This window comes from Lutra lutra, chromosome X (genome assembly GCF_902655055.1).
Source record: "Lutra lutra chromosome X, mLutLut1.2, whole genome shotgun sequence".
NCBI lineage: Eukaryota > Metazoa > Chordata > Mammalia > Carnivora > Mustelidae > Lutra > Lutra lutra.
In genome coordinates, this window is record NC_062296.1 from 84,312,892 (window position 1) to 84,326,035 (window position 13,144).

Genomic DNA, 13,144 nt, shown 5'->3' on the forward strand with positions numbered 1-13,144 from the left:
CAATTGCAGAAAAACAGTACAGAATTTCCATACACGTTTCACCCAGAATTCCCATGTTAATCCTTTACCACACTTATTTTACCTTCACTCTGTATGCATATGATTATTTTTGTTCTGGACTGCTGAGAATTGAGTCATAGACCTAATGCCTCATGGCCTCTCACTCCTTCAGTGCGTATTTCCTAAAAACATTCACTTCCATAATCCCTGCACAGGTATCTAATCAGGAAATTAAGACCAGTAAGGCTCTGTCCTTGACACACCTTATCCCCATATGACTTACTGTCCAACCGATGTCCTTTCCAGCAAAATACAAGATTTTGTTCTCTGCCTCCCCGCCAGTCCAGGATCATACGTACATTTCATGGTCATATCTGTGTAGTCCTCGTTTATCTTTGTTGGTGCCGCTTTGTCTGTCTTGACTCCGTGTTCTCAAAGAGCGCAGGTGGTTGGTCTTGTGTAGGCCATCGGTTGGGGTTTGTTTGCCGTTTCCTCCTGATGATGACAGCATCGTGCTTTTCGGGAAGGAACAGCACAGAAGTGATGTCCTGTCCTTCCCACGCACCACATTGGGAGCCCTAGGGCATCTCTGTCTCATTCCTGGAGAAATGAATGTGGCTCACCTGGTGAAGGTGGTATTGGCCAGTCTTCTCCCAAGTGCCCATTTTGAATTGGGTTATCTGTATTTCTATTAATGGTTTTAAGAATTCTTTATATATTCTGCATATAAGTCCTTGATCAGATGTGTGATTTGCACGGAAATTGCCTACCCCCAACCGGTGGGTGGTTTGTCCCTGTCTATGGGGTCCTCTGTGGTGCACAATTTTTACATTTCGATGCAGTTCAACTTGTTTTTTTTTCTGTGGTCATTTGTGTTTTGGGGGTCACCTAAGAAGGTGTTGCTTGACCCAAGGTGTTCTGTGGTGTTTGTTTTCTTCTCAGAGTTTTAGCTCTTCTGTTTAGGTCTCTGGTTGATTTTTTTTTTTAAAGATTTTATTTATTTATTTGACAGAGAGATCACAAGCAGGCAGAGAGGCAGGCAGAGAGAGGGGAGGAAGCAGGCTCCCTGCTGAGCAGAGAGCCCGATGCAGGACTCGATCCCAGGACCCTGAGATCATGACCTGAGCCGAAGGCAGCGGCTTAACCCACTGAGCCACCCAGGCGCCCCGGTCTCTGGTTGATTTTGACGTCATTTCTGTATATGGTGTGAAGTAAGGGTCCAGCTTCATTCTATTGCTTGTGGATATGCGGTTGATCTCGCCCATTTGTTGAAGACATATTCTTTCTCCTACTGAACGGTCTTGGCACCCTCAGAAAATCGGCTGACCATAAATTTCAGAGTCTATTTCCGGACTTACACTTAGATTCCGTTGCTCTGTATGTCTGTCTTTACACCAGTGCCACGTTTCTCTTTCTTACTGTAGTTTCATGGTAAGTAGGAAATACGGAAGTGTGAGTCCTCCCAACTTTGTTCTTGCTCATAATAATCGCTTTGGCTATTGTGGCTGCTTGCATTTCCATGTGAATTTTAGAATCTGTCAGTTTCTGCAGAAAAGGCATCTATAATTTTGACAGGGATTGTGGTAGAAATAAATAGACCGATTTGGAGAACAGTGCCGTTCTGTGGTAGGCCTTCAATCCCAGAGCATGGTATAACTGTCCGTTTGATTAGGTCTTCTTTAATTTCTTAAGACACTTTTTTGTAGTTTTAGAGTACAAGTCTCATACTTCTTTTGTTAAACATAGACCTAGGTGGGGTTTTTTGATGCTATTATAAATGGAGTTTTCTTAATTTCGTTTTCAGAGTGTTCATGGCTAGCATATAGAAATACGCTTGGTTTTTATATATTTAGATCCTGCAATCTTCCAAATTCGTTGATTAGTTCGAATACCTTTTATTAGTATTTTAAGATTATATTTTTTAAGTAAACTCTTCGCCCAACATGGGGCTCAAACTCACGACCCTAAGATCGAGAGTCACACGCTGACCAACTGAGCCCGCCGGGCCCCCACGTCTCACACTTGGTATTGAATTCCTGAAGATTCTCTGTATATAAGACTGTGTCTGTTGCAGACGGAGATCTTTAAAAGTTCTTCCTTTCCAATGTGGATGTCTGTCTTTTTCTTACCTGTCTGACCAGGCTGTCCAGTACAGTGTTGAGTAGAAGTGGCGAGAGCAGACATTGCGTCTTGTTCCTGATCTCGGGGGGAACGTATCCGGCCAGTCTTTTATCAGTAAGCATGGTGCTGCCGGCAGGTTTTCACCGATGGCCTTTATCAGGTTGAGGAAGTGCCCCTTACTGCTGGTTAGTTCAGGTTTGTGTCATGTGGTTTGAGAACGTTTTAATTCAGCATGTCTCGGGCACTCCTTATGATACCATATTTGGAAATCAGACTCCGTATCAGACTAGGGGACCCTTAGATCACGGTCTTCAACTTAGAAAAGCTGCTGCCAAAGATGAGGCAGAATACCCCTTTACCACAGTTGACCTTCCTGACCCTCCCTCGGTCCTCGATGCCTTTTCTCACCATACGTCTAAATAATTTCTCAGTGACGTAGAACATACATACAAGTCATGTGTGTTAAGTGCACTTACGTTTATCAGCGCCCCAGCAGGCACCTCGTGCCTCTTTCCAATCATTGAGCCCCCAGCCCCTGCATTGCTATTTTTTTAAAGATTTTATTTATTTATTTGACTGACAGATCACAAGTAGGCAGAGAGGCAGGCAGAGAGGGAAGCAGGCTCCCTGCTGAGCAGAGAGCCCCATGAGGGGCTTGATCCCAGGACCCTGGGATCATGACCTGAGCTGAAGGCAGAGGCTTTAACCCACTGAGCCGCCCAGGTGCCCCAGTGCTAACTATTTTGATTTCTATCACTGGTGGTCAACTTTGCCTGTTCTTGGCCTTCAATAAATAGAATCATTTTGCTTTCTCACTCACTTCCCTTAAAATAACACCCATTAGACTGAGCCGTGATGTCTGGATCAACTCATCCTTTCTGTCACTGTGCCGTGTTCCACTGTGTGCCCGTACTGCCGCGTGTCTCTTCTGTTGGTGAACGTTTGGTCATTTCCAGTTTGGGGCTATTGGGAATAAAACTGGTGTGAACATTCTTGTATAGGCCCTTTGGTGAAGACACACGTTGATTTCTGTTGGGTATACACCTGGAAGTTGGGGTTACTGGGAAAAGGGCTGGTCTGTGTTCGGTTTTGACTAACTCCACCAGTAGTTTTCCAAAGTGGCTGCATCACTGTCCACTTCCACCAGTAGCGTATGAAATGCCACTTGCTCCGCATTTTTAACAACGAGTGGTAATGTCTTGTAACTTTTAGTTATTCTGGTGAGTTCGTACCACAGGTCTCCAAAGAATTTTGACTATTGTGTTTCACGGCTTTCAAAGATAGCAAAGAAGCAAAAGTCGGATGGATTAGTTACAGACAAGAACATTTTAACATTTTATGGAAATTATCTTCAAGTGGACAGTGATCTTCTGTGCCATCTTACAGGGAAATACTGACTCAAAATGTTGTGAGTCAAATCATTTGAAACAACTACACGAGTGTAAGAAGTAGCTGATGTGGCCCCACAGCATTTGTGAGAAAGACCTGTGGGTAACAGTTGACAGTAAGCTTGATCTGTGTCAACGGAATGATAAGGCCACCTTCTACCTTTCCTCCCCTCCACAAGACCTTATTTTGCCCTAAGAACGAGAGTATATACAGCTTGAGAGGTGAGGGGTCCCCCCTCCTTAGCACTGATGAGATCACCTCCGGGACACTGGTCATAGGGCCAGACTTGAACAATAAGGGGACACCTTTCATCAATTACCTGCTGGTGGAGTGACTTAAAAACAAGTCCTAGAGGAAACATTGAAGGGACACGGAGGAAAGATTCACAGGGCTTTAATAAAATTATGTACCTTTCTAACGGGCTGTTCCGTAGAAGAGGGATTAATTCTAAGCAGTCTTTGGATGGGACCCATGTGAATGAAGTCTTAGTTGGTATAATGAAGCATCTCTCATCGAGTTGTCCTCAAGAATGAGCAACCTTGTTAGGTAATGAGTTCTCTGTCACTGGAGATATTCAAGCCTCAGTTGACCAAAAGGTGGTGGGGCTACTGTATACAGGGGATTCAAGTATCACGTGAGTATTTGAACTAGATGAGATAACCCTTAAAGTGCTATGTCAAATCATGGAGTAGATTGATTTTTCCGTGAACTTGTAAAAACTTGGTGTATATTTAATCACAGTTTAATAGAATAAGGCTAAGTTACAGGTAGGGAACATGAGCGATGATAATTAACATCCTTGTGACATTTGCTGTTCTAGGTTTTGCTCTTTGGTTAAAGAGATGATAAGCAACTCGGCGGGCAGTACAGTAGAGCTGGAGGGGGACACTGATGGGGACACCTTAGAGGTGAGTCACAGAGGACCCGCAACATGGAAAATACTGCTTATTGTGTCTTTGATGCTTCAAGCAAGTGTCCCATTTTGTATGTGAAAATCCTTTATGTTTAAAAATGCTCTCAACCACAGGAAACAAACGGAGAGCTGCTGGAGGGAAGGTCTGGGGGTGGGGGATGGGGTAGCTGGGGGATGGGCATTAAGGAGGGCCCTTTGTGGAATGAGCACTGGGTGTTCTGTGCAACTGGTGAACCACTGAACTCTGCCTGTGAGACTAATGATACACTGTATGGTAATTAATTGAATTTAAATTTAAAAAATACTCTTTCGTGGCTGCAGCAAGGGGCACAGGAGGGGGAAGCGGGGGCGGGGCTCCCAGCGGGCGGGTGGGCGGGAGCAGGGCACGCAGGGAGGGCCGGGCTGCACCCCACCCCGCTCCTGGCTCCACCGGCGGGCGCCGCTGGCCTCGGTGTGGGTCGGCCTGCACAGCACAGCGGCGTGCCAGGGCCGCGTGGGCGAGAGGAAGCTGGAGCGTGTGCGGGGTGGCCTGGACCTCTGCTCTCGGCTCTGTGCTGCCCGGGCTGAAGGAGCTGGACCCCGCACCCCCCACCCCACCCCCAGGCTGCTGCTGCGCTGGCTGCTCGCCTCCCTGCGGCACCGGGACCTGCTGTGGTGCCTGCACCATGCCTGGGCCCTGCCCGAGGGGCGAGACCTGCACGCAGCATCTGACCGAATATGTGACAATGTGGGGTCGGACTGGAGAAGACTGCCCCCCCCACCTGAAAACTGTGTGACACCACGATCGATGCCATCCTGGGGAACCGGCCCGCTACCCAGCAGAGCCGGTGAGGGAGTCACTGAGACTAGAAGCGCACAGAGACGGAGGTGGTGGCAGTGTGTCACCTGGTGAGGGCGCTCTGGGCCCCCCAGCTGAAAGACCTCCCCGCGGAGGGTGGGGGGGTTGCACACCCCGAGACAGAGAACACTGCGGGCAGTAGAGGTGGCCGCACCAGCAGCACTGACTCTGACGTCCTGGGACTCGGATGGGCCCTCCCTGGGGGCTCCTGGTGACCCAGCTGCTCTCCTCCAGGGGCCCGAGGGCATCTGCACAGCCCGAACTTGGGTTCCCCAACCAAGGCTGACCAAGTGTTTTCCCAGTGCCAGTGCTCTGAAGACCTAGCAGTGAGCCAGGACAAGGGACCCCAGTGCTCAGGGCACGGCTGGCTTCTCCATGACAGCTGGCATTCATCGAGCACTTACTCTGTGCCCAGTGGGGCTTTGGGTGCAAGACACATGCTGTTGTTTATTCCTCCTGCCCAGCCCTGAGAGGGGGGGAATCTGTTGTCCCATGAAATGCATCCCTGCGAGAGTTGGGATCCCTGTCCAGCAGGAGAAGGACCGTCCAAAGCAGCGGTTATCGATGCTGCGGATCTGCAGGTGCAGACCTGGGCCGAGGTCAGGGGCTGGAGCGAGTCCGGAGCAGTGGGAGAGCTGGGCGGAGAACCGAGGTTGTCGGGCTCCAGGGCCCACGCTGTGCCCACTGACTCATGCTCTTGCTGCCACAGCTGGCCCGAGGCTTTGAGGCCGTTGGTGTAGACCTGTACACCAGGGCACGTGGCGTGGGGAAACCTGTGGGCTCACAGCCCTTGAGTGTGTTAAGGTTTGTGAGCTTTGTGAGGACACCCTAAGGTGCTAAGGGGTGACTGAAACCCGGTCAGCGCTCTACGAATGTTAGTTCTTAGAAATATTAGGACTTCTGTGATGCCACAGTTTGTTACTATCTCGTATCAAAATCCCCGTTCTTATAATAGATTTAGCAAGGGAGCTGGATCCTGTAATTTTAAAAAGTGGTCTTCCTGCTTCTAAGGTAATCTTATTAAAGCTTAGGCCTTGACAGTGGAAAGCACCATAATACAAAGAATTTCCCATTCCTCTTGAGGATTAATTCATTTCTCATAGTCTCGAAAGTCCGCTTGCGGTCCGTCTCGGGACTCCTCGCGGCTTCCCTTTGGCCGAACCGGAACAGGGTAGCTGGACTTCGCAGCAGCTCCAGGAGCCACTAACAAGGGGAGCGTTTGCCCAGCTGCGCACCTACTGGTCTCTGAGAGGCGTCTGGGAGCCAAGTGGCCCTCCCTGGTTCAGGCCTTCCAGCTCTGACCTTGAGAGAGTCCCGCGTGATGTCCTACCATGCCACCTGGCCCGTCGGTGGCGGAGGCCCTGGCCACCCTGTCCTGCTAAGCTGCAGGCCAGCCTCGGAGCCCCCGCACGCCTCTGGCAAGTCCATACTGACGCCAGGCCCTGTGCTGGGAGCTGGGGCCGTAATAGGAAATGAGAGAGAAGTGGCCCTGCTCTGTGGACCCCATGCACCTGGCCTCGAGCCCGAGTGCTAATAAGCAGCTCACAAGCTCGGGGTGCTGCTGAGGTGCTGAGCCGGTCCCAAGCCCAAACCCGTGCGGCCTGGCCTTGGGCAGTGCCCTGTGCGTTTGCCCACCCGCCAGCACCCCTGCCTCTTCAGGCCTCGGGACCGAGCTAGTTCTGTGGATAGTAGACGCGTCCACATGGGCAGTAGGTGTCAGTGGCTCGGCTAACGGCTGGCTTTGGGAGGTGGGTCTTCTGAAAAATGTGTCCCTGTTTCTTGAACAGAGGCGGATTTCGGACAGAGGGCCTTCCATTTCTTCGTGGTTTATGACCTAAATTCCTGGAACGTGTAAATGCCGAACAGCCTCACATCCCCCCTGTATCCCCCTGAATGCTCTCCCCCCTGGGAGGAGCCCCCAGTCCTCCTTCACACCACGTGTTCTGATAGAGGCTTCCAAGATCTGTGACTTCTGCGCCGGGAATCTTCCAGGGCTGGCGAGTGGACAGGCCTCGGGGTGAACTTGCACAAGAAGTTGCCCCCAGGAGATGGTGGCTCAGAGCCGGGCGGAAGCTCCCGTCTGCTCCGTTCACACGTCAGCGGCCGGGAGACTTCTGCCCTGACCAGCGCCACGCCAGACACTGAGGCCTGACAACAGGACAAGCCTGATGTGCCCTCAGGAAGCACACGGTTTCCCCTACTTGGTGAAACAGAAGGAAAAGAGTAGCAAAAGCAAACATTCGTGTATAGCGAAAGCACAAATACTTACATGGGCACTGGAAACAAAGATAAACTACTCTTTAATGAGCAAGCTAGCCATCACTCTGCGTGACTTGCAGAGATGAAGTCAAATAGGTCTGTACAGAAGAACCTGCTTACTTTGGTATCCTCTCAGCCAAGATATTGCAGAAAAATCTGGCAAGGACTGAAGTAAAATTTTCTTGTGTGTACAACATATAGAAGTTTTTTTTTTTCTCCACTAATTCAGAATGTGTGCCTACAAGAGAAATAGTCAGCCATCCCATGGTACCCATTCGTCTGTGGATGGACGCATGGGCTGCTTCCGTATCTTGGCTATTGTAAGGAAGGGTACAGTAAACAGACGGGAGCATGTATCTCTTTGAATTGATGTTTTCATTTTCTTTGGGTAAATACCCGGCATGGGAATTGCCAGATAGTAACGGTAGCTCTATTTTTAACTTACTGAGGACCGTCTATGCTGTTTTCCAGACTGGCTGTGCCAGTGCGCGTTCCCACCAACAGCAAGCAACAGTTTCTTTTTCTCCACAGCCTCACAAACACTGATTTTTGACCTTTTTGGTGATAGCCAGTCTGACAGGTGTGAGAATCCCAAGATCTTGTGGACACCACAGCCGTAGTCCACTCATTATACGGTTACACCTGTGTGTCTGCACAGCTGTTCAGAATTGCCACTAATTCAGGTCCTCCCACTGATGACAATTTAATGAGATTTTTACTATGAAGTTAGTTGGGAATTCATTCCTTGAGGTTTCTTTCAGAAAATATCTAAAAGATCCGTTTTAATCATTGACTCGGGTACTTGAATTCTTACTTTAGAATCAGAGTTTGTTGTGGAAATGAACTGACTGATACACTCTGAAGGTAACAGATGGGTGGGCGCAAGAAAGGTTTGAGATCGAAGCCTTTTATGGCACAGGCTGATGTCCGGTTCAATCAGATGTGACGGGGACCTGTTAGTGATCTTAACTGTCATGAGCATCCTTGGAAGTACGTTGGAAGGGACCAACACGCATTCTGTGCTCTTCTGTAAGTAGGCACAGTGGAGCGTAGAAAACAACAGAAGGCAGGATGGCTCAGCCTAGCGTTAAATTTGTTGTCTTCCTCGAGAGGAACCAACTGGAATGCAGCTGTACAGCAACTTTTGATAATGAGATTGGGGGAACAGAATAGCACGGGTGATTACAGGTAGAATGTGTGCATCGTGTCTCACACTAGATCTGTCCATCTAGAAGGGGGAGGCCCTGCCTATGTGGTTTGTATTAAGAGCATTTTCTTGATCTTCGGTTCTCATCTGGGCTACAGAAAGAGCTTGGTTTCCTGAGAAGCTAATGAAGGATCATGTGGGAGGGCACTTCTCTGGGGGTACTGGACATGGTGTAGAAGCCTTTGTAAATTCCAACATTAAAGGGGGACAGAATCTCCAAAAGCTGAGGCTACAGAGTTCCCTATGAGCTATACTTTTAAAATTTTTTGGATTCCATTTCCTAAAATCATGATGTGAATATATGAATAACGGAGAATTCTACCCTTTGAAAGTAGTTACTTGGTGAAAGTTACATAACCTAAGGAATGTGAACTACCTGGTACACAAATAATGTTATTTGTAAATTTAAAAAATGGCAGGACAACGTTTAGGCTCTGATGGGGCTCCACCACAAGTTGTGTGGTTTTTTATCTTGTTGCTTTGCCTTCTTCAGTATGAGTATGACCACGATGTGAACGGCGATAGGGTCGTGCTGGGGAAAGGCACGTATGGGATCGTGTTTGCTGGAAGAGACCTGAGCAACCAGGTGCGCATAGCCATCAAGGAAATCCCAGAGAGAGACAGCAGGCAAGTCCGCGCGGGCCTTCCTCATTCTCAGGTGCCACCTCCACACCCAACCCCCGGTGCCCAGCACTGACAGCACAGCAGACTTAAAAGTGAAGGCGTTGTGTCATCCAAAATGGTAGAACAGTGATTTGCTTTTCTTCTTTGCATGTTATAAGTAGGTGGAGAAAACAGAACAACTTTACTTGGGAGGCATGTGGATTGCCGAGAGTCATATTTTAAAAGAAAACTGTGGTTTTATTTCCACTCATCAACTAGGTCTAAAGTTGTACATTTTTACATAGATAGACATTGGCAAATTTTTTTTTAAATGTGACGCAGGGCTTTAATTCATAATGTAACAATTTTAAAGGGCGTTGACTTATTCAGATGTATCATTACAGAAAAACAAATGTGCCGGAAAGAAAATCAGCTTTTTGCGAAATAAGACTTCTTTTTTATACCCTGCCCTTTAACCTCACCCTCATCCATTTGGGGTTTGTTTTTTTTTTTTTTAAACCACCACTGTTACTTACTCAATATTTTTTCAAGTCTAATAGATATTTATTCCTTTTTAAAATTCACACCCCCCCCCATTCTAGACAAGAACGTGGCAGCGTTGACTGCTAAGTATTTTTGTAGAGAAGCTACGTACGGAGTAATGGCCACCACAGAAGAAAGAATAGCTCTGTCCTCCAGATGACAGATGACGTCTGCGTGTTGCCGTCAGTGCTGACACTGATGGACACGTGCAAAGAGCCTCCCATCCTGGTGGTCAGCGAATTGTTAGGAATGGGTTACAAGGGCCTTCTAGCAGCTGCAAGACCCTTCATCATTCATCTGTTCATTTATTCACTCATTCAGTTCGTCTGTCTTTTCATTTATGATATTTGAGCTCAAAGGCCAGGCCTGAAATGAACTCCTCTAGCTTCTTCTAAGGGTGGGAAAGATTAAATGACTTCTTCAAGGATGTGAGGAAACAAGACTGGGATCCAGTCTCTTGAGTTCTTTGTCCAGTATTATGTGTCTTATGCTCATGCCAGATAAGGTGGTGTTTTAAGGGGAAATTGCTGGCATGGACCACCTCCTTTGACTGGTTGCAATAGTTAAGCTTTTCATTGCCCATAGATTTTCTGGGAATTTTAGAGCCAGATGGGACTTAGAGACTTTTTTTGTCCCGTTTCCTAATTGTAGAGCTGACCCTATGATGTTGGGCACCTTCTCTTGGCCAGATTCTGGGCCGGCCCTGGGGGCCGACAGGTGCCGAGGATGCTGTCCCAAAGGCAGGGTGCTCCTGGCTTGGTAGGGAATGAGGATACCTTGCCTGGGGGTCAAAGTGATGAGTGCCGCAACGCAAGGGGGGGCGGGTACACAGAATGCTTGCGGAAGAGAGAAGAGGAATCACTTTTCCTGGGCGAGTTGTGATAAGTTTGAGGAAATAAATCCTCTTTGAGCAGGTCTTTGAGTGATGAGTCGCAGTTCATCTGGCAGAAAAGGGGAGGCCAGTGCATTCTATGCTGAGGAAAAAACCAGAGCTGTTAAAGCACAAGATGTATTCAGAGAACAACAAATTATCTGCTGTGACTTGAAGGTAGGGTGGGGGTGGGGTGCTGTTAAGATGAGGGGAAATTTTCAGAAGATGTAGTCTGGTTTGAGTTTGAAGGTCTTCCTGTGCCATGTTAAGCAAAATGGTCTTGATGTGGACTTGACGAAGAGAAGTGATCTGATAAGGTGTGTGTTTCATGAAGAGGAAATACGGCCACCAAAGGAGAATAGACTAAAGAAACCAGATGCTGGTCTTGGAGGTCCATTAGGTAGCTCTTGCTATAGTGTAGACTGCATCTCTGGAACGAGGCCCGAAGGCAGCTGAAGATAGAACCTTCCGGAACATCTCTCTTCATGAGAGGCAGAGGAAGAGGGCCTGCTCAGAGAGGCGAAGGATAGTAGGAGCATTGAGACCCTCACACGAGCAGTCATTCACTGAGTAGCCCCTGCACACCGGGCACGCCAGTGGGTGCCCGAGACCCTAAACACACCTTGGCCTTCCACAGCCCTGTGTGGCCCATGTTACTGTCCCCTGTTCTACAGATGGGAAGCTGCATACTCTCATGGGAGCCAAGGGAAACACCGTTTCCAGAAGGAAGGGCTGGCCAGCTGCAGGGCCAGCACTGGTGCAGTGCCATGTAGACCCCAGGCCCCAAGGATCTGGCAGGTGACCCTGGCTTTGCTTTCCTTACTAGGTACTCGCAGCCTCTGCACGAGGAGATAGCCCTGCACAAGTACCTCAAACACCGCAATATTGTTCAGTACCTGGGCTCCGTTTCGGAGGACGGCTACATTAAGATATTTATGGAGCAGGTGCCTGGGGGTGAGTAGTCCCTAGTATTGCGGTCTCATACACGGGAAAGCACTGATGACACGATAATGGGAACATCGTCCTCCATCTTGCCATTTAAAAAGTGACAGACCTGGGGCGCCTGGGTGGCTCAGTGGGTTAAGCCTCTGCCTTCGGCTCAGGTCACGGTCTCAGGGTCCTGGGATCGAGCCCCACATCGGGCTCTCTGCTCAGCAGGGAGCCTGCTTCCCCCCTTCTCTCTCTCTGCCTGCCTCTCTGCCTACTTGTGATCTCTGTCTGTCAAAAAACTAAATAAAATCTTTAAAAAAAAAAAAAAAGGGACAGACCTTTTAGAGGCGGGAGAGCATGTGTTTCTCAGAGGAGTTGGATACCAACTTTTCAATGTCACACACATAGGCTGTTTGTTGTTTAATTCAGTCATTAAATATTCATTGAGGATCTACTGAGTGCCAGCCGCTGGGCTGAGCGCTGGACACAGGGGAATAAAACATAGTCTCTAGTCTTGTAGCCCTCACAGTCTAGGCATTGAAGGATAACTTGGAGATGAGGGGATAGCAGTTTTAAAAATGACACTGCATGGGGCGCCTGGGTGGCTCAGTCAGTTAAAGCCTCTGCTTTTGGCTCAGGTCATGATCCCAGGGTCCTGGGATCGAGCCCCGCATCGGGCTCTCTGCTCGGCGGGAAACCTGCTTCCCTTCCTCTCTCTCTCTCTCTCTCTCTCTGCCTGCCTCTCTGCCTACTTGTGATCTGTCTGTCAAATAAATAAATAAAATCTTTTAAAAAATAAAAATAAAAATGACACTGCAAAATAACATGTTTACTGTGACATCCTACCCCAGTGCCTTAGCCACAAAATTCCCCCCGTTTGGGCGGTATCATGGCGGGGAGCATGGGGAAGGAGTCCTCTGATCTACAGCCAGAATGTCTAGCTTGAGTTGGTCCCTCCATCTGCAAGCTGTGGGAGCTCAGGCAAATTCTTTACCCCTGTACCCCCTCAGTTTTCTGACTGAATAGATGAATTATAAAATTGGAGTAATAATATTTACTCTAATGCGTGGCTCTGCAATAATTATTGGAGCGATAAAGACCCTAGCTCAGTGGGTTGTTGGATCAAATGAGATAGCGTATGTGAAGCTTTTAAAATGGTGCCTGGCAGAGAGCAAGAGCTCAAGAAATGCTCATTTAAAAAATAATAATAAATTAATAATGATGATCTGAGCCCAAACACAAAACCTTCAGTTAGAAATCTGTATTCAGGGGCGCCTGGGTGGCTCAGTGGGTTAAAGCCTCTGCCTTTGGCTCAGGTCATGATCCCAGGGTCCGGGGATCGAGCCCTGCATCGGGCTCTCTACTCCCCAGGGGGTCTGCTTCCCCCTTTCTCTGCCTCTCTGTCTACTTGTGATCTCTCTCTGTCAAATAAATAAAATCTTTAAAAAAAAAATCTGTATTGAGGGGCAT

General features: G+C 48.4%; 1 protein-coding gene across 1 annotated transcript in view; it reads left to right on the forward strand.

The window, feature by feature from the left end:
• The window catches only part of MAP3K15 (mitogen-activated protein kinase kinase kinase 15), a 116,455-nt gene that overhangs the window by 82,872 nt on the left and 20,439 nt on the right, over positions 1 to 13,144 (forward strand). The window contains 3 exon segments of the mRNA XM_047715313.1: positions 4,331 to 4,418; positions 9,221 to 9,354; positions 11,571 to 11,698. Coding sequence (XP_047571269.1) covers positions 4,331 to 4,418; positions 9,221 to 9,354; positions 11,571 to 11,698 — 350 coding nt within the window.